Source organism: Barbatula barbatula (assembly GCF_947034865.1).
Source record: "Barbatula barbatula genome assembly, chromosome: 11".
NCBI classification, from domain to species: Eukaryota; Metazoa; Chordata; class Actinopteri; order Cypriniformes; family Nemacheilidae; genus Barbatula; species Barbatula barbatula.
In genome coordinates, this window is record NC_136774.1 from 19,878,977 (window position 1) to 19,906,801 (window position 27,825).

General features: G+C 38.2%; 1 protein-coding gene across 4 annotated transcripts in view; it reads right to left on the reverse strand.

Annotated features, from left to right (window-relative positions):
* Nucleotides 1–27,825, reverse strand: part of prkcz (protein kinase C, zeta) — a 69,434-nt gene that overhangs the window by 25,383 nt on the left and 16,226 nt on the right. For 3 of the 4 annotated variants that reach the window (XM_079468019.1, XM_079468018.1, XM_079468021.1), the window contains 2 exons: nucleotides 6,364–6,449; nucleotides 193–324 (listed from right to left, as the gene is read on the reverse strand). In XM_079468019.1, the coding sequence (XP_079324145.1) occupies nucleotides 193–324; nucleotides 6,364–6,449 (218 nt within the window). Of the gene's footprint in view, nucleotides 1–192; nucleotides 325–6,363; nucleotides 6,450–18,602; nucleotides 18,794–27,825 lie in introns of those variants that run through there. The other variant, XM_079468020.1, reaches the window with a different exon arrangement.

Sequence of the window (27,825 nt, forward strand, 5' to 3'; positions counted from 1 at the left end):
TAACAACAGGACTATGAGGGTCAAGTTTTACAGAAGTCCCACATGGATTCAGAACGTTTTATTTCGATCAACCGTCACAGGCTTCAACAGCCAAGATTTCAAAAAATGTCAGGAAGAATTTATCAAAGAAATTATTTTTTTATGTGTCTGGTAGTGAGTGTATAAAAAGAAGGTGTTAAACAGTTGACTCACCATATGCCTATGACAGGTCAGAGGGACAAGCTTGTGACAGCGTTTATGGACCAGTAGCTTGCAGTTGATACACTTGTACCCCTGACGCCCCAGTCCCCATATCCTCTCACTACAGTGGCCACAGTACGCTTTCTGACAGAGAGAGAGAGAGAGAGAGAGATGTAATTTTTGAAGTCAAGACAGTCAAACGTTTAAGCAGTCAAAACACTTTAATAGGTAAGTTAACTGTCCAAACAAAGAAGAAAATGCATGTACAGCTACCACAAAAACCAAAAGAACAGAATAGCAGGCAAGTAAAAATGCATTTAAGTATTTATAGTATTTTAACACATGAAGAAACACGCTCACAACTACAGTAGAACATGTGACTATTGTTTTACGAATGTGTGACCGAAAAACAATAAATAATACAGTCGAAACTAGAAAGTATCCTCTGAAACATTGATAGAGCACAGAAGGACATGTTCAATGCCATAAATGATCAATGTTCACATTAGAAATGATGTGTGATATGTACTTCATCACGAGCACACAATACATCATCGCATGATCCCTGCATAACTGTTGATTCACTTTAAGTTTGTGTTGTGTACCTGCATGTAGGCGATGCGATAAAGCGATGCCAATGACCAACGAACTTTGCGTTCACATCTAGGGCGATGGGACCGAACAGTTATTTCGGACAGTTAGTTTGGTTTCCAACACTCCACAACATAGCGGCACTTTCGTCTATGAATGTACTGCAAATGCTCTAAAGAACGCTGAAGACGAACAGAAATGAGACAGCTCTCTGCTTGGAGCACGTCTTGTCAGAAAACAAAAGCACACACCAAAGAATACATCATTAATAGCGTTTCACTTCCGTGATTTGGTACGAATGAATTCATATCAGCAGCGAAGCGTACTGGAGTTCACATGAACCGCACCCCAGACCTCCCTTTTTAAGCGGACTTGGGTACAGTAAGCAGGTGCGCGCCCGGGTTCGGAAGACAGTGTTCACATCACCCAAAAGAACCGAACTCTGACGTTTATCGAACCTGGGTGCGCACCAAAAGTGCTAGTGTGAAACCGCCCTTAAAACAATAACCAAGAAATATACACAAATAAAGAGACATTTTAGTAGTATAATACATTTCCTTGTTTACAACCCAAGTGTCTGACTCTTCCGTCTTTATGCTGGAGAGTTTGCAGGCAATTTCCAGAGTTTTGGACGGGTCGTTTCATCGCAGGGCGACTGGGGCGTTGGTATGGATGCTTATTTAGTTATCAATATAGTTATTGTTCTTGGTGTAAACTGGCGATTTGTCTGTGATGATGTGAGAAGATTTCTCTCTTATCTATCTAGTCCTCAGGACTTGCAAGTGACCTAAATTCGCCTCCTGCTTCCATCAGGTGCTCAGTTTATGTAACTGAGGTTAAATGCTTATAAATCGGACTAGAAAGTAGGTCAAAACACACAATAATAAAAAATATCTTATGCTCTCTTTCTTTAGTGCTCACATAATATTGTTCATAATTATTCTTTCTTGCTCATCCCAACTAAATTGAATTCTTTTACACTATATAAGAGAAACCATTGGTTTCGGCACTCTTTTTAAAAAGCATCAACTCGTCCGTTCACAGCCGAGGATTAACTTTCAACCGGACCAATTGTCTGCAGAATGCCGGAATCTGTGTGGAAAGGTTAAGCCATGGTTAAAAATGTCCGGATCCACGAATTAAAGTATAAAGCAAAACTTGTGCAGCATGAAAGGAATAGGAGCAGAGGAAATAAGGAGCAGAGGAAAGCGCAGAAAGAGAGAGAGAGAGAGAGAGAGACAGGGGATCAAACGTTTGTCAAAAAATTCACATTTCTGTCTGTTCTGAATAGGGGGAATAAAACATTCATATTCAAAGCCATTCATTTCTTTCAGCAGTTTTCAAACACACACACACACATATACGCCCAGGCCATAAGTGGAACACTGATGATAATTATAAGGACCTGAAGCTATTCAAAGCGACATCATCTGTGAATCTCTAAAGAGAGGCAGAGCTCATCACTAACAGAGACACATCCGCAGTCCCATCAGCCCAAAAACGGATGCGCACGTGTGTTTTTAACCAAACATATCCCTCACAGAATGTTTTTGGCTTTTACATTTTCAAATGACCATTTGTATTTTTAAAGGGATAGTGCCCCAAAAAATGAAAATTCTGTCATGAATTACCATCTAGTCTGTGTAAATATCCTTGTTTGGTTGAACACAGAGAAAGATATTTGGACAAATGCTTGAAACCAAACAGTTCTTGGCCACCATTGACTACCATAGTAGGAAAAATGACAATGGTAGTCAAAAGTGCCCCAGAACTGCTTGCTGTCCTACATTCTTCAAAATATCCTCATACTGTATGTGTTCATCAGAAAAGAGAAAATATTAAGTGATTTTTCCAACTGTGTTAGTAAGGACTGTGTACGATGAACCGATAATATTATGCACAGCTTGTGAGTGAAGTACGGTAAAATGCTAGTGCATCCGAAAGCCAGAGGGCGCTCTTGTGCAGAAACTCAGGAAATGCCTATGGACATATTTTTTGATGGGTGTTGCTTTTTTAAATGCACGTTATAAGCGATTCAAACTTGCACTGCTTTTAGATCGAGCAGCATTTCCTACTGATCAAAGAACCGAGCTTCACGGAGGCTACGCATTAAAAAAGAATCAATGCCTTGCATAATCGCAGCCAGCTCGATTTCAGTAGGATTTAGTAGTAATCGCGATTAATCGTGCACAGGCCAAGTCATGGTGGAAAAGAACGGTTTGGTTACAATCATTCATCCAAATATCTTTGTTTATACAGATTTGGAACAACTTGAAGATGAGTAAATGAGTTCATGTTTGGGTAAACCATCTTGCTCTTTGGGAAATCAAACAGTTCAGTACATATTTACACATAGTGTTTTGTTCAAACAAGTTACACAAGCATTGTTTCTTGTTAGAAATGTGAAAAGGAAAACCAAACGATCAATCGCAACAATTGGCATGCAGAATAAAAGTTTGTGTTTACATAATATGTGTCGGTGTACAAACACATACATGCATATATTTAAGAAAATGATAGAATATAACAATAAATAAACATTTATATATCATTTTATTTGTTGATAAATATATATAAAACATGTACATATTAACTTAATATTTATGTGTGTGTGTGTGTCTGTGTTTATAAATACCAAATGAATATGCAAAGAGCAGACATATATCACGTAAACAAACTTTTATTCTGGATGCGATTAATCATGATTAATCATTTGACAGCCCTGTGAATTTCAAGCATTAGAGAAAGCGGAAAAATGGTCATCTTATACCAAATGACATGTTTGGCATAAGAATTTATATTATAAGTGTTCTTTGTGGTTAAATAATAATATATAGTAGAAATAAATTGTTGCTATTGGTGACTAGAGGAGTAAAGACCTCTGTTGAGCTTTTGTTATCTGTAACAACACTGTTGAAAAAGCAGGTCAGTCGGCTAAGAGAAGATAAACACAAGTTTGTTTTATTATCGATCGTGTCCTGTGAAGAGCCATGATGAGTGATGTGCCTGGAAGTGATCTCACCGCATTACCACAGAAACACACACACACACACTATTAAAACAGCTTTACTTTATGATAATTTAGAGTTTGCGAATATCCAAATCCACCACTTAATGTAAGTTACTTGAAACGACTTATAGGTTATGAAAGACAACGCTAAATACAGACTGTAGACAAGGTCACTGTTTTGTAGTCTGATCTCCTCTTTAAAACATCCGTCTGCAATCTAATATCTATACAAAAATAAACAGTCCAGTCACTAAAGATGAACGTCTGAACTTATAATGTCCCGGGGCCTGTTCTCGTATCACAGGTGCCAGATCAGCTCTTTAATTTCGCCCCAAAGCTCAGGTGGTCTGTTTGATCCACCACACCTGCTACCTCCATCATCACCACCACCACCACGACAGATGCCACTTTCACTATTTATGACATCATAAATTAATCTCTGTGAACTGCTGACTTAAATGTGAGGAAAATCTCCTCTTTCTGAAACACAACGCGGATCTCCAGAGCGTTTCTCTTATCGAGGAGCCAAAAACAACACACGCAAGCCAAAATAATCTGAGTAAAGAGTTCACATTTTTGTCATTCCAGCGTGTTACGGGAAGATAAACTTCTAGAGGCTTTGAAATGCAACTGCATTGTTTGAGAGATGATTGTAAAACATGCAAAAATAAACACAAAGAGTCAGACATCAGACGGTAAAAATATGATTTCTCGATTTCTACAATCTAACTTACAGTAATAGTACAAAGCGGTGTTATTTCAGGGCAGTACAATATATTTTACACAATTACTAACTGAATATCATGGACTCTTTTTCAAAATATACGTTCATCTGGTTGTGACACTGATGAGAGAGAGAGAGACAGAGAGAGTAAAGGATAAATAAAGGATTGTATTTATTAAACACAGTCCGGCAAGTATACTTTTCCAAATACAATCATAATTTTAGCCGCCCCATTTATTCTCTGCTAATGATGCAGAAATGACACACTGTACCTTTAAACAGTTACCATTAGCCTGGTGAAATGCGCTTTACGATGGACTCAAATGCACGTCTGGGTTAAGTAGAGATTTGTCCTATCAGCAGCCTGGCATGAACAATAGTCCATTTCAATGTGCCGTATCTGCTCCAAAAACGCCTCTCTGAGGTCAGATTCACATGTCAGAGTGTGACTTCATACGATTCTGACATTTACAGTTAGCTCATAACTCATATTCTACACATTAATGACCTCACTGAAGAAGAGAAATTTACACCCATTAACATGACTCACCTGCTGTGCCGAATGAGATGTTTTAGGGCATCGAGCCACAGCGCTGTGCTCATCACATCTCCTTTTCTAAGCCTCATTCTGTCTCCGGGTTTCTCATTCATCTTTTATCTTTTATATCTATTTCTATAAAATGTACTGAAACCTTTTCAAAGAAAGAATTTGCCAAAAAATACCCCAGGTGCATAACAATGTCCGTCTTTGAATAATCCCTTTATGTCTAAAATTAAAAATTAGAACCATTTTTCCATATGAAATATGTATGGATACTTATACAGTTCATCTAAACTTATGTCATCGTCGAATTATACAGTTGAAAAATGTCCATTCTGTTATCATTTACTCACTTTCTTGTCATTTCAAACCTGTATGACTTACTTTCTTCAGCAAAACACAAAAGAAGATATTTTGAAAAATGCTGTTAACTGGTCCCCATTCACTTGCGTTGTGGTTTTGTGTCCATACAAATGAAGTAATGAAGGGGGCCGGTGCTGTTCGGTTTCCAACGTTCTTCAAAATATCTTATTTTGTGTTCTGCTGAAGAAAGAAAATCACACAGGTTTGAAATGACTGGATTGTGAGTAAATGATGACAGAATTTTCATATTTTGGGCAAAACTATCACTTTAAGGATGAACCATGAAAGCTCCCAGAACCTTAAATTGAGTTATTTCAACCCATAAAAATGGACAAACCCAACACTTAGGTTATAAATGAACCGTCGCTGGGTTGTTTCAACCCAAATGCTGGCTTGTTTTAACCTTTGTTGGGTCAAATATAAACATACGTCAAATATAAATCATATATTCTCTGGTTTAGTTTGATCCAACAGTTGGGTTTGTCCATTTTTATGGGTTGTCCAAATGCGGTCCTAGGGTTGGAACTTGAGTTCCAACGACACTACAAAATGTTCATTTTTCTTTACTATGCAGCCGTATATAAGCTTTTCCAACATGAGTGTTTATGTACAATTTGATTCTGTATGTTCCTTGGGGTTACCATACTACAATTCCTCACCATAACAGATACTTCAACACAAATATTCAGTATTTACAGCAACAAATACTCATTGTAAAAGTTACTGTCTTGTCAATTATGTCTGCCAAACCAAGAGCTAACCTTTCTCTTTCATAAATGTACAATATTTACAAATGCAAAAGAAAACATTCCCTCACAGGACTGTTGCATTAGATCACAAAATAAGACAATCACACCCAAACAAAGCAAAGAAACCAATGTGCGCAAAGTAAGCAAAAATTCTGAATGAAGTTTCTTTTAAAGCTATAGAAGACTATAGAGGACATCAACTTACCCTGTTAAAGCGTTTGGCCTGGAAAAGGTGCCCGTTCACCCGGTACAGCTTCCTCCATCGTCTAGCCCCGCGGCGATAGATCGATTCTAGGAGAGAGAGGAAACGGTTGTATAGGAGCAGCATGAAGATTCGAGGAATGAAAAATCTATCCACGGAACAAAAAAGAAGCTGGACTGAGGTGTGGCTGGTTTTGACCCCCCAGTGAAACTGCACTGATTTCAACTACAAATGGATGAAAACAAAACTCTAAGCCATAGGAGAAAGCCATCAATAATCCGTTTGCCTCTCTCTCTCACAGTCTTTCCATCTGACCCACCCTCCTCCTCTTACTCTTACTCTCTCTAGCATCAGTGATCCTGCAGTCTCTCACTCTTTTGTTATTCCCTACAGCATCGCTTTGTTAACGTCATGTCTCTTGTGAAAAGTGCCAAGCTTGTATTAGAACACAGAGTGATTTGAATACTTTGATCGTTCAGTTTTTAAATCTGTCCTTATCTAGTACATTTCAAAAATCCGTCTCCTCACCATGACCACAAACTGTGACCTTTGAGGCTGTACCCACACACCTGACTGAACAAAGCACTCGCTTTTATGCATTTCTGCCTAAATGCTTTAATTCAAAGTGACTCACGTTCAAGGACATTACGTTCGCTGGGTCCATACTGTCCTCACAAGACCCGCAGACACTTTTTTTTGTTATTGTGCTCTTGTGATCTACAGTAATGGTAGACATTCATTATTTCTGTGTGTAGGAAAGAGGATCAGAATCGCTGGGTTTGCTGTTGTTTCATGTTTCTGCCCTTAACTGCAGCTCAGTTACGTAAAAGCGCTAAATATTGAAACGCTTGAACCTTTCAAGTGTTGTCCGCTAATGAGCGGGAGGCGGATTCAAAGGCCTGAGACGTTTGCGTATGAGGGAGAGATGCAAGCAAAATTCACAACTGGGAAAATAAAGGTCTACACCGAGCCTAAAGTAATAACCGCAATTCTGGCATAAAATAAAGCATAACTACGATACAACATCTTTGAAGTGTGCAATACACCAAATACAGGCATAATTCAGCACACATCATTCCAAACTCCATCAGACAGAAAACAGCGAAGCACAACTTGCATCACAATCATTTATTACACTTTTTCTTGATTCCTACCACACAATTCACAATTTTCTCACAACTATAAACACATTCTCAGAACAATACACCAACTTGTCCAAAAGCGACACGAAAACGTCCTCACAAGGTTTAACTGTGATCTCATTCAGAAAACACATAATATAATGAACCTTCAGTGTCAGGATGTAAACTCAAGTAGCACACATTTATCCATCAGTTAACATTCAGTAGCAAAACAGATGATCTCAGGATTATATCAATAGGAGCAGAGGTCATTTTGCATGTAAGAATCATCTAGGGCTTTATACTACTTACTGTAAACATACAGTATAATTACAGTACACACGTTATATGAGAGAAATGTCACTATTCTGTATACAGTAAACTGAAGCACGTGCACACCCTCAAATTTGTGATTGTCAAGTGTAATTGTAGCATTTTTATATGTTCTGTATTTTTGCAGAACTCAGAGATGACAACTTACACAACATCTTTTGTCAGAAGACCAAGACATTGCTATAGTATCCTGTAATGAAACTGGGCCAAATATTCTGTATTGTGTTGCATACCCATTATATATTGTTATTTTTACTTTTCTTGTCTTGTCTACTTCATCTACATTAATCTAAGACTACTTACGAACATTGGTGTATTAACTTTGTTTTCCCAAAGCACATTTTTGCATTTTGCTCTTTCTGCACACTTTTATGTTGCATACTGTAATAGACACTGAGATGTCAAACTATATTCTTGAATCCCAACAAGAGATTTTAGTAACAGTGTTTTGAATTGATCTCACCAGTGTCCAAGACTATGTTGTAGTGTGAGTGTTTCTGAGGGCTTGTGTGTCATGTTTTGGGGAAAAGTTGAAAGCTGAAAAAGCTTTTTCAGCATGTTTGAATGGTTTTGAGTGGAGCGCTTCATTTTGACCCAAACATAGGATGCTGAGGGAATTGGGTGAGACGTTATGGAGTTTTGAGAAAAGGAGCCTTCATTTCAAGAAATGTGTTTAAGCAATCGAATTATAATATCATTTTTAGGAATTTTGAGTAAAAATACATTCAGCAAGTGAAAAGCGACCTGTTTGTCAGTTATGGTGACCCATACCCGAAATGTGACCGCTGCATTTAACCCATCCAGAGAGTAGCGAACACACACGCAGCAAATCGTGAACACACGCACACCCGGGGAGCAAGTAGGAGTAAGGTGCCTTTCTCAAGGGCACCTCAGGAGTTACCCGCCGGCCCTGATAATCAAACCGGCAACCTTCTGGTCACGAGTCCGCCTGTCATAAAAGCATAAATTTTTATCAATAGACCTTGGGAAACACACCCACAACCTTCGCGCTGCTAACACAACATCGATTGAGCTCGAATATAAACATATTTTAGGGCTAACTTAAAAAAAAGTGAAGTTGAATGAGCTCAATAGGTTACTTGTTTTTTTAAGTTATCTCTTTAGCTATACAATGGGCCAGATGAGATCAATACACTCAAGCTCTGCTACCTTCTGCCAACTAACTAAATACTTCATAATGTTTTTCTCTTACAACCAAAGACAGAACAACAAAGGCTTACATGACAGCGCTGCACAGACTCTGAATCGGTTCTGCATGTAGTATCGTAATCATCCAGATGGGGACTGGGATTCAGCAGCTGCTCTGGGGCCTGTTGCTCATCATGTACATGTCGGAATCAAAGACTGAAATATTGGCTCAGGTACAGTCACACAAAAGTTAGTAATTTTGAGTGACAATGATGCATTGACGTGACTATGTAAAAAAACACTATAAGGACATATATGGTTGTTTACTAGAAGGGAGTGTCCAAATACTTGCGTCCATATAGTGTACCTCAACACTGCTTGACAGTTTGGGACCGAGTGAATTGAAACAAATCAGTCTGGTAGAGGGTGCGGCAAGGCACCAATTCAATTTTCCACCGTTGCCATGGCGACACACACTCTCTCCCATGCCATGCGTGCCAGATGCCCGCAGCTCTGGTGGAAGACAGCTTCAGGCGTGCGTGTGATCACACACACAGATGAGAACGAACATCCATCCATCCATCAACATCAAAACACAAACCGGCCTGCCAAATGTTGTGGAACAAATGCAACAGTGACATTATGAACAAGTGGTGGAGGAACAGTTTATTTGCATATAAACCAGCGGTGATGTAAAACCGTATTTTTATTGTTTAATTAAAAAGCTTTATATCAACAATATACAAGATCAATGTAACATCCAAAAGAATAAGAAAAATACAATCTAAAGCACTATTTGTAAAATTAGAAACTAGTAATGCATGTTGCTAGCAACTGCAGATAAAAAGCATCCACCAAATTAAATATATATATTTAAAAAGCTGTAAGGCTTTTGTCTCATGCCTTCATGTCATCTCAATCTGAAAGTGTTTTATCTTGCAAAGCTTTCACGTAACACAGACAACATCAAATAATCTTATAAATCCATCACTGCAAAGTGACTTCTGTTCTGTCTTTTTACAGGCTGTTCTTTCATGTAGCCTGAAGGCTTTAAAAAAACTAAATAAGCCAATTTATAAGAAAGAAAAATCACAAATATTTGTAATAATCTAATTAAAACAGAAACTTGCTTCGGTCTCCTGTGTGAGATCTGTGAGATTTCTTAGAAGAAATACAGAGACAGTCTCTATTTTGCGAGTTTCAGAAGAGATTTCATCAAACCGGCAAACTAAAGTCAACATTATTGAAGGATTCAATATGAACCAACATTTCTCATCAAACTGCCCTAAATACACATAATCTGACCTAACTTAATTTCACAGCTCCATGCTTTTAATAGAATTGAACAAGTCTTTCATTAGTTTTAATTTCAGGAAACTTCAGACACTTAAATGAAACACAACTGAGAACTTCGTCAAATCTGAGCAATGAAAGAGCAACCTTTGTAGAAGGTCAGAATTGTTCCGTTGGGAAAAAACCCTGAAACTATTAATAGACTAAGTTCTGCAAACCTGCTTCTGGACAGGAAGTTTTATGACAAATTAGAAAATAAACAGCTTTCCTCTTCCAGGGACTGATTCTAAATCTGTCTAAACAGCATATTCATTACAGACTAATACAAATCTAAACTCTTTTCTCACTAGCTGATCTGTTTGTTGTTTTTGTCGGTTCTTTCATTGCCATGAACAATGATGTGATGAACAACAGATGACGTTAATGTCACACAGTTACCCAACACATGTGCCTGATCCATTGATCCATGTGTGCGTCTGAGAAACAGTGGCGCTCATTAAAAAGACGAAGCGCTGGTCGCTAGCACTGTCATCGCTGAGATCTATCTCTAATCTTATTAACTTCACCCCTACAGAGAGACCTAGAGAAATCACACCGTGCTGTTGCCATAGTTACCCTGCACTTTTTTTGTCTGTTTTTCCAACGTGTGACTACATAGAGCAGGAGAGAGTCCTTAATGTCCAAGAACAACTCGTGCTGTGGGACGTCACATCACACGATCATTTAAGCTACACATACGGCGTGAGCTCGGCTGGAATAGCATGGCACTAACAAGGCCAACATCATGGATTCAAATCCCAGGGAACACAAAAACTAGTACACCTTAAATGGAAAGACCCTTCAAATGAAAGCTGGTAAACTGTCTTGCTGAAACCTGCGGGACATCGGTAGGCAATGTGTTCATCCTGAATACAGATCCACCACGCAGATGGAGCCAGGTGAACAGGCCAAATGTCCAACAGTGTCCAAGACCAACAGTTGTGGTCCAAAAAAATCCCAGTGATTAAAGGTCCAGTGTGTAATTTTTTGGAGGATCTACTGACAGAATTGCAATATAATATACATAACTACGTGTTCAGAGGTGTTCAGACATTACATAATGAAGCGTTATGTTTTTATTACCTTATAGACTTAGCTTTTTCTATCCCCTTACATGGGATACGCCATGTTGTTTCTACAGTAGCCCTAAAAGGACAAACCGCTCTACAGAGCGCATTTCATAAATAGCTTATGTCATTCAGCAAAGAAGGGAAAACGTGACGACATCTTAGCCCTGTGAGAGCCGCCATAGTGCTACGAAAAGGAGTGTTGGGGTAAGACGTTGGTTGCAATTCGCGACCTCACCCCTAGATGCTGCTTACCTCTCCACATTGCTCCTTTAAAGTCAATTTATAGTCATGCTCTACATTAATTCCAAACTTTTCACTTTCCAGACGTAAAATGCCTTTCAATGTTGGTTAAATTATTATGGACACATTCGTCATTTCCTTCAGCACTCAACGATTCAGACAATATGGTAATGAAGACAACTACGGTGCTCTTTCGCACTCAACAGCGTGAATATGCATTCTCAGTCCGTGCCGTCCTTAATCGGTCTCATGTTCTCATTAAGTGCACTTTACTGGCAACACCAACTGTTCATCCAGTGAGTGCACGCTCAAGATCTTCCACCCGTCATTATAAATCTGCCCTTGCTCTAGTGGATGGAGGACATCTAGCCAGCTGAGGGTACACACAGGACAGCAATAGAGGCATTTTTCACTCTGAATGAACACGGCAGTGATCACATGACACGAGTCATCACAAGTTTGCCGTTATCACCATCGTGACCACACATACTGTACACACACACATTTCATACTGTTAAGAAGAGCTGGAATCATGAAAGCATTTAAATGTACGCATTTGGCGAACGCTTTCGTCAAAAGTGACTTACAGTACAGTGCATTTAAGAAAAACTTAAGAGAGCGTTCCAAATTTTCACGTAATCTGTATTTCTAGCTGTATCGTGGTCATTCCACTCCAGTGTCTTTTGAATTTACGACAAAATCAAACCTCAGGAGGGACAAAGTCATCCAACAGCAATGTGAAAGACCGACAGCATGACAAAACACATGAAAGCTGTGATAAAACCTTTTTCTAAATACATGTAGAAATATTACTGTTGCGTTGCTTAAAAGTCAATATGAACTCATTTATAACAGTTTTCATGTTCTGCGAATAAATGCAAATAGAAACCAGAGTAGTAGACATACTGTAAGTAGTTCACAGAATGAAACAAATATGATCATTTTACCAAAACACACCTATAAATAGTAAATCTTGAAAAACAAAATATAATTTGGAAATGGCCACGCCAACGCTCTAAATGAGCAACAGGAACATACAACCATACCAGCCTGCGAAACATAAAAAATACTTTGAGCACCTATAGCACTAATGACAGTAATGCATCAGAAGGCTTTCCAACCAGCTCGTTTTACTTGATGAAATACGAGACAAATGTGCCATTAATGGTCGGCTAAGTTAAAAAGAATTGATGTAGCTCCAGCAAGACTGAAGTTATCCTGGCTGCGATCCAGATCTCTGACCTTAAATTGAACAATGGCTTTGGAGCCGGAGAGTCTACACTGTGTTTCACTGAAATATCTCCTGCTAGCTATGAAAGAATCTGAGAACGTTTATACTTCAACTAGATATTAAGGCTCAATGTACATTCTCATTTAAACAATGCTGTATAAAAGAACTGTATTTACACTGCATACAAATCTGGTTAACTTTTGTTATCTTCACCATTCCAACTAGGGTGGTACTTCAATCTTAAATGAAAGTCATTGGGAATCAGTGTTGTTTGGTTACCGACATTCTTTAAAGTATTATCTTGTGTGTTCCTTAATGACATTAGGGTGAGTAAAACCTTAAACATACCAACAACATGACACACTATGACAATATCAGTTAACCAATTTGCATTGGATTAAACCATTAGCAATACAACCAGAGGGGGGAAACACACCTGTCCTATTCTCCCTTACAACCGTAGAACAAAAACAATAATAAACTTCACTGAATAATCACAGACAACAGTCAACATTAACATCAATCCTCGCTCTCCATACCTCCGGCCACAGTCTGACAGCACACCAGCGTTGCATCTGTCCACATTCTTCCTCCACCCCCAGTCAGAGGAAGCACGCCGAGCGAACACAACGGCACAAGAGTTATCGTGTTCTGGAAAGATGCGGAGAAGCCCGCCATGGAGGCACAAACTGACCCCAGAAAGCTAAAACTCGGGCTCAACACTCCTCTTTAAGGGTCTTTGTCTAATGAGCGATTAAAGGCCAGCCGCGAGGAGAGAGCGTCCAGTTAAAATGGGCTTGACTCACTTCCACACATTGTTGGCTGGGCTGGCAGGAAAATGATAAAGGGGCTTTCCTTTGCTGTGCTGAGGGTGTGTGGGATCAAAGGAGGCAGTGGGATTTGAGCTAAACTGACGGCCAGGACAGAAGCTCAAGGCTGGAACGCAGCAGGAACCAAACATTTCTGTCTTTACTGTATAAGGCATCCTTGAATTCTGGCCCCAAAACATCAACTTTTCTGTTCTTTGACACTTTGGATTAAAGACTTCAGAAGAGAGACTTAAAGGGATAGTTAACCCACAAATAACAATCATCATTTATTCACACGTATGTTGTTTAAAACCTGAAAACTCTGTCTTACGTGGAACACAAAAGCAGATATTTTAAGAAATGTTTCGTTGTTTTTCGTCCATATATTGGAAGTCAATGGGGACAAATGTTGAAGCAACATACTTCAAAATATCTTCATTTGTTTTGTTCACGGGAGTTTGGAATGACATTAGCAAATGATGAAAGCATTTTTCTTTTTGGGTGAACTATCACTTTAAGAATAGGTTGTTCATAGAGCATCTCTGTGTAAATGTGCCGTTCTCGCATATAGCAAGAATCACAATATAAATCACTAACAAAGATTCGGTCATTAGGAACATGTGAAAACAGTTACACCCACCACTTAAGAGTGTTTCCTGAACCAAAGATCATGACCTCAGATGACCTTTTCTTGACTTTTCGTGCACATAACTACAATAATTTAAGCAGGCATATCATGAAAAACAGGACTTTCCTTGTTCCTTTAAAAATGTATGTATGAAACGCGGTTATAAAATTTAACCTGTATGACTTTCGTTCTTCTGCAGAAAACAAAAGAAGATATTTTGGAAAATGTTGGCAACAAAAAGCTGTCGGTCTTTGCATTGGTTTTGTGTCCATACAATAGAAGTCAATGGGAACCAACGGTTTTTGGTTACCAACATTTTTCAAAATATCTCCTTTTGGGTTTTGCAGAAGAAAATCACACAGGTTTAAAATGACGATAGGGAAAGTAAATGATGAAATTTTGAAAGAACTATTCCTTTGAATTACAAGGGGGAATGCAAATTTATTAGCTGGGTGTAAAATAACATAAAAACTTAATTTTCCTTTACAAAATATGTTATTTCATGGTTTTCCTGGCGCCTCAGCTGCCGAATATTACTGATTTTTATATGATTTTTTAAGTGTAGACATCAACGTAGATAAGAATCAAACTTAAAGAAAGAGTACTAAAACTATGTGATCAATAATAAAAACAATTGAATGGCAAAAAATGCTGAGAAAATGTATATCTTAACCTAATCTTATTTTAAAGTTACTATGGATAAAAGCATCTACCAAATGCATAAATAAATATGATTATATAAATAAAATGGTCATGTGACACACCATTTTTGCTGAATAAAACCTTATATCTAACATTATAATCATCATAATGGAGATTTTTTATAATGGATCAAATAAGCCACTTCAAAAAATTTTTTTATATTTGTGGAGGACATCATCCTTCGAGAAACTTGACAGCCGGCTGGAGATGCTCATTTCAGCAGCAGACATAAATACTCTTTGTTAATTGATAGGGAGAAGCTTGCAAGGCAAGACAACCAACATTATTGTCGGTCACATTATGAAGTTTCTTATTAAACAGAAAGTTGATTTAACAGCTTTGCCATAATCCTAAAGATTAGACAAAATTGTATTACTTTGGGATTTAGCAGGCGGCACAAGACTCCCTATTTATCCCTAACACACAAACACATAAGCTTCTTCCTTGACTGCTACCTCACTCCCAGTGATGTAATTCCTCCGATGCGCTGTTGCGTGGGAGGGGACTATCTGTACAATTCGCATGGAACGTGTGGGTTCAAACACACACACTCATACACGGCCTCAATGTTGACACTCAATGAGTCAAACCTTAAAGAACACTGTGACAACCAACACCTACATAACATATTTACATAAACATAAAACAGAGCAGCTCATTTGACTTTCAGAAGGCCCGTTCGTACCAAGAACGATTATTGTAACTACAAAAATAAATATTGAGAGCCAATGAAAAACCATTAAGATGAAACATTGCATGAATGTAAAATCTTAATCTTTTGTAAACAATATTTAACATCGATGTACAGTGTGAAACGTACTATTTATATGAGAAGCCTATAAATGACAAGAATGTCTACTCCTAAGTTATAAATAGCACCTGCCTCATTCGTTGCTGAAAGACTGTAGAATAAACCAAACGCCATTGGCTATTTACAAAACTGTCCTGCTCATACTTCCTGTTTCAAAAGGAAATAAGTCAACACAGGAAAGAGACCTGACCTCATAAAACCCTTTAATGGAGTCTTTAAGCCTCAGGCTGATGGTAACGTGTACTGAATCATATACCGACTCTACAGCGGTCACAGACTGAATGAGAATGAATCACAGGTTTTTCAAGCTATTTAAATGTTTCTGCAAAGCCTCAAGGCGCAAGAACACACAGACCTTCATATACTGTATCTCCTTTCCACTGTCATCCTTTGATCTTTTCTGACACATTATGTTATTCTGTACATGGTTTTGTGTCTCAGCTGCAGTCTGACATATTCAGGCCACACAGTCTTTAGCCGTCAGAAATGAAGTTACAGTAGATCAAGCAACACTGCATCATAACATCCCTCCTTATATTTCACCTTATGGGGAAATGATTCTCGGGAGTCACTGAACGCCTTTTAAACTTCTGCGTTGATGGAAAACCCCAAAAAGTAGAATAAACTTGAGACACTGACATCAGAGCGGCAGTCTTGGCTTTAGGCTCATCTGATCCATCTGAAATGAAGCGGGTGCTGAACTCTTCAGCGGGGCACTCGCGGGTATCTCTTTCATTTCCATCATCTCCTTCATTGACTTGTAACTCTTCTCTCGTATTCTCTTCTGTTCCGGAGTAAACAAATACTCATCATCACCAATGATATTCTCCTCCTCGGGATGTTTTTTTAAATGAAAATGTTTCGGAGCTTTAAAGGTTTAGACTGTCACAGTGCTCCCGAGTGCCTCAGTCATCGTAAAAAGGAACGACGCTAGAAACGGGGAGGCGCCTTTGGTTAGAAAGGAGACTGTGTAGTAGCCTAGTAGTATTACATAACATGCACTGTAAAAATGATGTCATGCTACACAAGTCCTAGTCCAGGCTCTTGTCCTGGACTATTGCAATGCGCTACTGGCTGGACTTCCAGCTTGCACAACCAAACCTCTATAGATGATCCAGAATGCAGTGGCAAGAGTGGTCTTCAATGAACTGAAGAGAGCACACGTCACTCCTCTCTTCATTAAGTTACATTGGCGTTTCTTTAAAGGTCCAATCTGTAAATGTGTTAAAGGTCCAATGTGACCTTACATAATAAAGCGTTATGTTTTTATTACATTAGAATGAAGTATTTCTATCTACAAACTTGAATGGAATCTGTTCAAGTTGTTTCTATAGTAGCCCTAAATGGACAAACTGATCTACAGAACGCATTTCGTAAATACGTTATCTATACAAAGAAGCGAAAACGTGACGACATCTTAGTGCTGTGTCCGCCACCATAGTGCTTCGAAAGGGAGGGGTGGAGGGAGCCGTTGGTTACAATCCGCAACCTCACCCCTAGATGCCACTAAATGTCATACACTGTACTAAATTACAAAAATGGCAACGCAGAGGCAAAACTCACGGAATGCTGTTTTAAACACAATTTACTATCATCGAACACAGACCTAGTAATGGCTTAGCAACCACCTAGACCACCCTACCAAGTCCATAGCAATACTTAAAGAGACATCCTGATCCATTAGCATCCATATAGAAGTAACATGGCAACCACCTGAGTATTGTGGCAGCACCTACCGCTCACATTTTTAGAAAATGTTGAAACAACAGCACCATGAGGATGGCGCATGGATCACTTTTCAGGTATCAAGCCAGACTTAACCTATACGATTGAGGACATTTCACTATACACGCACTAACAAATGTTCAGCACCATTTTGCACCGGTACAGCAAGACTGGACAGCGCTCAGAGCCCTAAAGAACTATTATTGAGCTGTGCACTTAAAATAGACACCAAATCCATAAATAGACAATTTAATCCAAAGGAATTGTTGAACCCTCCGCAGGATGCAAATGGGGAAGCGCATTATAAAACGAGCCAAACATCAATAGAGTTCTCAGTCAATAAAGACTTTGAGATAAACTCAAACTGACAATTGTAAACACCTACTGATGTCCCAATAAATGGAGAAAAGCAATATGTTCAATACGTTAAATCTATTCTTTCAACCTGATATTACAAAGATGTGATATTCCAGTCACGCACAAACTGTCCTGGTTAAATCCGGTTACGTAAGCGAGAGCAAAACGTGAGCTAATTTAAAAACTACATCTGCAATGAGGACACTTACAAAAATAAACAATGAGAGAAAAATGAAGTGAAACGAAAAACCAAACTGTTTGTGTTCGGTGTTGAGAGCATGCCCAAAAATAACCTACATGGAAAACGTACCAAATCTGAAAGCTTGTGTTTTCTGTTCTGGTTTTTAGCTGATCAAACTCATTATGTTTCTAAAAAAGCCGGACCACCTGAAGCAGCGAGCATGGACCTCCTAGAAATCAAAAGCCATGTTTATAAACACAGCTATAATCTTTGAGGTTAAAGCAAACACATTTTTCAATTTTTTATCTCTTTAGGTGGACCTTTTTAAGGTGGCATCACAACGGCACTGCAACTTCCCAAAATACCAAGGAACAAAATCCAGAAATGATCCATTATATTACAAAACCACGAGACCATACAATCATGCATTGTTAAATAAATAACAGCGTGATACTTTTTTAAATTTCCCTATACTCGTCTAATTTCCCTTTCCATCCATCTATCTTTCCTTCTTCCGATCTCTCTACATTCTATGTTCGATGAACAATGGTACCTTTCACTCGCAGATAAAACAGCAGTGTTAGTAGCATCCCTATACGGGATGGTGGTGCCTGGATCCACTTCACCGTCTCTCATCCATCCTCCCTGCTGGAGCTCAGCCTGTGTCTCTGGTCCCCACTGACTCGCTCCCGCTCAGCAGCAAACCAGCACACACACTATCTGCATTCACATTCGAAACACACTACATGCTCTGCCAAGCCCTGCTGGTTGTTAAAGGGATTTTGGGGTTGTTCCCAGTTGCAGTGTATAATCTCTTCTCTCTCTCTTCTCTTTTTAATGTCCTCACGAGGACCCCTGCAGGTTGATGCCCTCACTTGTAGATGCTTGTAATGACATGCAACTGTCACAAGAGGGTGCCGCTGACTCTTTCGACAGTATTGGCCTGATTCTTTGGTATCTATGTGGGGAATGTATGCTATTATTAAACATGCAGCAGAGAAAGACAGAAAAGAAAATCTTGCAGGTATTTTAGAAGCACGGCGGGTTAAGTGATTGACAGCTAGTTTAAGTGGCTGTTCTTTGGGAGAGGATCAAAAATGTTTAAAGATACAGTTTACCCCATAAAAAAATACAGTCATCATTTATTCTCAAATCAATTGAAAATGACTCTTTGCTCTGTGAAACACAAAACATACTTTGAGAAACGTCTCTGCGGTTTTGTGCATACAATGGAAGTCAATAGGGGCCAAAGTTGTTTGCTTACCAACGTTCTTCAGAATATGTTCTTTTGTGTTCTGCGGATGAAAGACAGTCATACGGGTTTGGATTGACATGAGAGTGAGTAAATGATAAAAAAACATTTTGGGGTGAACCATCCCTTTATCACTAACTAAAGCTAACAGTTATCCAAGAACTATCCTTAATCCAATAAAATATAACTTGGCTGGTCTTAACTGTATTCCTTCGGTCATACTGGTGTTCATGCTGGTTTTCAAAAGTGACCAAAAGCCTGAAAACCAGCAGACAGACCTGAGACCAGCTAAAATCATTTAAGCGTATATGAACAGTTGATGAGATAACCAAAAAGAGAACAAAAAATGGTTCTTCTCTGGCATTTTTGTGAAGAACCTTTTAAGCACCTTTATTATTTAAGAGGTTACACATACTTCGGTTTTAGTTCTTATTCTATTCTTCTCGTCTCTTTAAGATCATTTATAATGTACAGTGTATCTTGTGTTGTCTCACGTAGCACCTTGATCCTGTAAAGAACGTTTTGTTTTGTTTAAAATAAAACACTCTGACTGAATCCTGTACAAACACGTAAACTTGAGATCGGGGTAAAACGTAAATGAAACCATACATCCTAGCAGACCTCCTCGTCTATCTTTGGACTTGCTGATGTTGCAATACTTGAGAGGTTGTGAAAAAATTTCTCAAATACCACAAGACAGAGAATCTCTGCTTCTCTCTCTCTCTCTCTTTATCAGAGCCAAGACCAGCCCAGAAGCCTTGTCTTATCTGAGGACTTTCACCCTGACGTCTGCTCTAGCTCAGTCATACAACAGCCAGGCGCTTACCAAGGGGTTCATGATGTTCTGACAGTGTAAAAAAATCAAACCTCGATACACATACTGTACATTAGGCCTCAATTCACAGCAGTCCTGTTCCGTTTATGTGCCTGACACAGGAACAAACTCGCTGGTCTGGCTTTGCTGTGTGTGTGTTTTCATGTAAATAAAGTGGGTTAATGGAAGACCATGACATGGACAGACAGCAGCTATGGGTTTGTACGACTAATGGTTTTCCATTACAGCCCAGCGGTGCATCACCAAAACTGCATGTGTTTGTGTGCGGGGAGTGGATTTGTCATCGAACAGATGTGTAACAGCATCGGCTATCACTCCAACAATGTCCGACGGTTAAAACATGCATTTGGGCGATTCAAAGCATTTTCTCCTGTTTGAAATGGGGCCAGAGAGCAGATACAACCATGCATCATAAATAATGAAGTATTCAAGCACACAAACTATTAAAATGACCACCTCGGCGTAAAATTCAGGCTTTCAGAGCACGTGTGCTTTAAAAATGAATCTCATCATTCAACTGCATGAAATCCTCGTGATCTAAATGCCACAGAAATATGAATCATCAACTCTTAACATCTGTAACAAAATCGAAACCTTTTCAAATTAAAACTTAAACTAAATTGCATATTACGAAGTAAACGAAACAGTGCTTTTGGTAATCAGCAAAAGTCAAGTCATCCTTATATAGTTCTTTAAACAAAACACATTGTTTCAAAGCGGAAAAATTATCTATTACTGAAACCGCATTTAAAGGGACAGTTCACGCAAATAAAAATTGTAATTTACATCATTTATTTCCTCTCATGTTATCTCCCCCCATGAAAGAAGAAGGAAGAAAATGCTTTATGAATTTATTTGTTCTGCTGGAAACAAAAGAAGACATTTTGAAAGCAAACAGTTCTGGTGCACTTTTGACCACCATTGTCATTTTTCCTACTCTGGTAGTCAAAGTTGGCCAAAAACTACTTGGTTACAACATTCTTCCAAATATCTTTCTCTGTGTTCGTCAGAACAAAGAAATATATACAGATTTGGAACAACTTGAGGGTGAGAAAATAACAGAATTTGTATATTTGGGTGAACTGTCCCTTTAAGGGTTTAAAACAACACTTTAACCAGAATCTCTTGGTTTGCCAGCGCAATAAAAAAATGTATCTGTCAAAACACTTGTCATTGTTATGATGTCAATGTCTTCGTTCTCTTCGGTCTAATTCTGACCACATGCTGAATCCTGATACCGCAATAACTCTGAGCAGCTTGTCTGATGTATTTATCAAACACATGTGTCTGCCAAATCCAATCACGATGCTTGACAAATGCCTCATGCTTGTGAAATTGAAGCTGATTGGACCACATGAAAATGAAAAAGAGAACTGCATGACAGGATGACATCACTCACATAAAAGAATAAAACCCTTATGTAGTTTTGTGGCTTTTAGGCTTTTTATACCATGCCTGTTAGCTTTAGAGTCATCCTTTTATACTCTGACACAATTCCTTTGTAGCATTTAAAGTCTATGTTTTCATTATTACGAGTATAATTCAAGTACGAAAAACAATAAAACTTTGTTTTAAACTTTCCAGATTAAAGCAGAAATCTGTAACCTATTTTGTTATGGTATGTATGTTATGGTTAAGGTATGTCAGGGCATGATTTTGCAGGATTGACATCATTTGACTTCAACCCACCTTAAGGCGAGTACAGTATGTATTCTGCAATTTAACGGTTTAAACAGATATGGCAATATAGAGATGGATTGCAGATTTAGGTCTGTATCTAATGCTGCATGAAATGTGCAGTCTTTTTGATTAATATTCATAAGGGCATATAAGAAAAACATTATGACCCCCATATGGTTTGATGCAGATAAACAGATGGTGTCTCGCAATTGTAAACTGCACATTTGCACAAAATCGCTCGCAAGATGGAAAAAAATATTCTCCTTTTTTTATTTGGGAGTTCTTCCAAATGAAAAGGGAGAAGGAAGTCACGTAAAAAGCTTTTGAAAAGACATCCTTCATGAAACAACAACAGAGCCACTAGGATAACAACCACTGGGTTTAAAATATGTCTACGATACATCTATTTAACACAACTGACTGAGGACGTTTATATTTTTGCGAGTCAAAACCATCAACGCATACGATGGCGAGACCTTTGCCCTGAATCGACTAGGAAGCAAGTAAAGTCGAGAGGTCTATCATGTAGAATATTGTGCCGAGATCTAAAAAGGGGGTCTACTTATGTATTACAAATAATTTGTAAACTGTCTTGAAATTGTTGTGTCATAAAAGACATGTGGAGTCATTCACAAAGTTTTCCAGTGGTCCAGGTCATGTAAACAGACGAACAGAGCGTTGGTCAGATGTGCCATCTGTGGATCAATGCTTACGTAACGGAGAGTAAAGCTCTGAGAAGCAGACAAAAACAGGAGGAATAAAATGTGCGCTGATGTCATCGAGCATGGACCGGCATTACTTTCTGATTTAAACAACTGGCAGTATCACAACATCATAAGCTATGAGAAGGATTAAAATGCAGTGTTATATTAAGGAGGACGGGGGAGGAACAATCGTGTAAGTGTTTTGAAATAAAATGTGAAGGAACACATCATAATAGATTATATACAAACCACACTAACCGGAGAATCACCGAAGAGAGAAAGTATAATCACAAAAGCTGATGTCATTCATCCCTCGCAGTTATCCTACAGAGATTACAGCCACTTGAATTCTTATATTTTAATATTAAACTGCCTACATGAATCCAAAGTGAAATCTATTTATATTAATAATGCTGGAAGCTAACATGTCGATCTTTAAAAAGCGTTTAAAATAACTAACTATTGATTTTTGTTGATAAATTCCTCTATTCTTCATCTCAGTCAAACCTGATAGTTAAACAAACAGAAAACCTATCCAGGGTATGCGTTTATATTTACAGTAAATACTGTAATTGTATTCGGACTACAGATAGAGCATTCTCTACGCTGAATAAACAATGCATTCTGTCACGATTGGAGACGTCATCATATAAGACACGGGAAAAATCACTTCCTGCCTGGGAACAGGCTTTTGTGTCTCTGTGCATTAAAGGTTTTTGTAAAACATTGAGATTTCTATAGTAACCCCAAAATGATTTTGACAGCTAAGCACTTTAACCAAAACATTTGAAATATAAAAAACAGGAGGTTTTACAGCTGACTCTTTAAACATAGTCAGCAAAATTAAAAGATTGTAAGCTTGGGTCATTTGTAGGCGATGTTCACGGTTGAGGCTGAAAGTAAAGGCCTGTTCACACCAAAAATGATCAAAATAAAGATGAATTTATAATGATAACAATATGAGCGTCCACACCAAAGTATGATTACATTTCTAAGTAGTTTCTCATAGTTTTTTATTACATGGAGTCAAGGTTTCTGCTCAAATTTCATTGTAAATTAAGTTTAGTTATTCTATTGTAGTTTGTGTTTTAATCTATTCTGTTTCTTTATCACAGGACTGCAAACACTCCTGTGATTAACATTGCAAACAGTCATCAGTCTTTTTGTTTGTTTGTGCATTATGACTGAGAGCTGCTGAATATGGATGAACGCTGGTGGTGTGAAGATCTTAAAGCGCTGATAAATGCGCCGTCTGCTCTGCAGGAGAACTCTACATATTTATACACACTGATTATGACAAAATAATAACTGAGACTCGACTCGCCGCCGAAGAGCTCATCTCCTGTTACTAAACTTCACATGAAAACACTCTCTCAAATCGACTGTTCACTTATTTCTTCTCTCTCCTAATCACAGCTGTGACAGCAGTTTGTCTTTTAATACACTCGAAAAAGTTTAACAATGATTTTACGGTGAAACACTTACACTCAAAAATGTTTGTACATTTTCAAAGCTATAAAATCTATTAACAATAGGCTACTATTTGTGAATGAAATACTTACAAATAATTATTATCTTCATTAAATATACTTTAGTTTAATTTTTAGGAAAAAAACTGTTGGATTTTTTTAACAATTTACACTGAAAAAAAAACACTTTTAATTTTAAAAGATTTTATCAGGTCACTGTACAGTAGCTGTTTATTTTTGTGATATTTACTAAGCCACTGAATCGTTTTCAGATCAAATGAATTTGACTATTTTAACCTAAAACTTAAACTTAAAAACCAGCTGTCAAACATTTTGTGTGAAACTGCAAAAAACATATTTAAATGCTTCTCTGCATTTTAAAGACAAAAGGATCTGTTAACAGGGTTCCAAATATTGCAAACCTGATATCAAATGAATGCAAAAGAAAACAGCTCATGCAGTCTTTACATGCGCTTATTTCACAAATCATTACACAAATAATAATCATTAGACATTCCTTATTTTGTACCTGAAACATGAAATATGACATATTCTGCAATCACATGCATTCTATTAAAGAGAGAGAGACTACCCAGCCGTCCCTTTCACCATCCCTTATCTTCTCCTCTGAGCATCAGAGACTTCTTGGGACTGACATCTGGCTCCTTCATGCATGATGACAAACAAGGAGCTCAGTCAGCAGACAGCCAATTAGAAGCCTCCATACAGTCGCACAAACGCCAATAGACAAATCCCTCCTCCATTTTCTCTACTTTCACCCAGAGTCCACTGAGCCTCTTATTTTGCCCACTTAAGTCCCTCTGGGTCAGTTTACCAACACAAGGCTTTGTCTGAAAATTCTTACAGCCTTAACTGAATATCAAAATCCTCTGCGAGCAAAGAAAGTCTGTATAGGACAACATGTAGCGAAGGACAGCGTAGAGGAACTAATAGATACAGAATTATAACTGTGACAAGCTGTTTTTCTATTGTGGTGCAAATTATTGTATTATTATCACCATTATCCTTCTAGTCTATAGCTGAACAAACAACAATAACAGTCTTTTTTATTTGAATATGAGATTTCAGAATTGTGAAAGAAATCCAATAAACGAAGGTCAGTGGAAGGCCAATATGGGATGAAATCACGCATGCTCCAAAAACAGGTCAGCAGGTCTTTCTGGATAGATCAGTGTTAAATAATGAATGAAAGAATGGATAAGAAGAAAAAATGAATAAGAAGCAAAATCCCCTAAGGTTGAGCTGTCTCCATCTGGAATCCTATTGGCTGGGATGTACCAGAGGGACAAAAATCATTGGCTGGGATGTCAATGATGTGTGTTGCCAGTGGTTAGAGGAAACAGCCTACTTCTACAAAACAAACCAAGATACAATACAGCATCATTCATTTAAAGCTTTGTTTCTGAACATATTCCCTTGGAATTAAACTACTACTGTACTACTACAACAAATACCAACTGTATGTCAAATGAGTAAAAACAGAAAAACTGTCAGATTAAAAGGGAAATTGCCTTTTGATAGATCCGTGGCTCATAACAGGTTTTTTATAGACTTACATTTCATATGCAAAATTGTGTCCCAAAAAGAAAAGAGACAGATGTTGATACTATCCACTTCCAGAACATTATCCAAATAAACATAATAGCCACGTTTTGACATTTGGCCACATCATCACAATTCAGTATCCAAATATTACAAGACAAATAAAAGATTTGACTACTTGCAAACATCTTACATATCATTATACAAAAATCATTATAGAACCAAACCTAATGTGAGTGCTGTGAGCCACAGGCAGATAAAGAAAGGTTAGTGAAGATGCGTTAAACCTCACAGCTGAGCGCCAGCGAGAGCGAGATGTGGGTGGAAAGTCACCTCTCTCGTTCTCTCCCCGGTGGGTGGACGAGAAAGCCGTTGCAGAACATTCAATGATTTTCAAATCTGTCATAATACCCTTACCTGCAACACGACCACATACACCTTGAGATGCTTATCCTGACCTCACAAACATCTCAAGAAACAAGAACGTAAAGGACCTTGTAAAGAGACTTAATGGATCCCCCTAAAAAGTCTCCAAAATGACTAAAACTAGCTCTTAAAGGATATATTTAGAGCATCTTATATCATAAACGCCTCAAAATTCTGCTTAGGCATGACAGCACAGCTCTCAGCTTATGCTTAACCAACACACAGAGAGATTTGTGGCATCCTTTAATAGGTGAATCAAAAGGCCTGGCACCAGGGGATCCAAGCCAAGCGTATTCACTGAAATGATTTAAATTATGTCTACAGATGGAGTTCGGTAGCTTTTTATCCTCTTTCACACACATACACACAAAGACACACGTTGCTTCACCAAGTGCTGACTCAAACAGCTGAATTGAGCCACAAATAATCTTTAATATGGAAGACAATGATGTCCCAAAACTGTCATTTTTCCAAATATCTTTCTTTGTGATCAACTAAAATAAATGTATACAGATTTGGAACAACTTGAGGGTGAGTAAATGACGACAGAATTTACATTTTCGGGTGAACTGTTCCTTTAAGCAATATCTCTTCCACACATAATGAATATCTGGGGTGTTTTGGGCTACTTTTGATGGCATTTTTTATTTGAAGGGACAGCTCACCCAAAATTGAAAGTTTGTTCACCCTCAGGTCATTGCAAACTAGACTTTCTTTCTTGGAACAAAAAATAAGATATTTAAAATGTATGTCATTGCGGACTAGTGTTGTTTGGGCACTAATGTTCTTTAAAATATCTCAACTTGTGTTCTCCACATGAAAGAAATTCATTCAGGTTTGGATCGACATGAGGGTTTTGGGGTGAAATATCCCTATGAAACCCTCAGCATCATAAGAATAGGCTAAAATCCACCGAACATTAATGAACAAAGAGCCAAAAGAATAAAAAACTAAAATCACTTTTAGAAACGCCATTTCTAAAAAATATACAGTATAGCAAATATATATATAGTGCACATCAATCAACACCTGGTGTCTCTCGCCCTGACAGCCATCTGCTCAGCCTGTGAAACAGTAAGGAAGGGGAAGACATAAAAAGAAAGAAAGTGAGGAAAGAGATGATGTGAGAAAAGAGTGAGAACTGCAGACCCTGTGAGCGAGGCTGAACGGCACGTATCTTGTGTTAGCATCTCTCATAATGAAATCAAACCACAAAAGACATTTGATCAAACGCAGACTTGCAAAAAAAACTTTGATATAACGTGTCCTGCTACAAATGTTTAACATCAGTCACAACTGTCGGAACCAACCATGCATTTAATAACAATGTAAGCTATTTTAAATAGACCTAAAGGCAACTTGAAAGACATTTAGCATTTTAAATGTTTAGACAAGGGAAAACTGTAAATTTGATGATTGCTCCATTAAAAAACCACTCTGATATGATCATCATAAATTGGTTTCATTTCTGGGTGGGGATCTTTGGTAGCCGTCATTTGCTGGAAAAACAACCCTCTTGTTCGCCTGGATCTAAGGGATAACGGATCTTAGACATTATTGTTAATATCGTTGTCAATATGGATATTTCTATTAAAGAAATGCATCGATTCGCTTCGGAAGACCTTTGTTAAGACCACGGAGCCATGTCGAGCAGTTCTTTCATCGATGGATGCACTTTTTGGAGCTTCGAAAAGTCAACACCCATTGACTCCCATTCTACCGCTTGGAAGTAAAATGATACGTGGTATTATAACTCCGACTGCATTATTCTTCAAGAAGAAAACCAGATTCAGCTAGGATGCCTTCAGGGTGAGTAAAACATGGGGAAATGTTGATTTCCCTGTGAA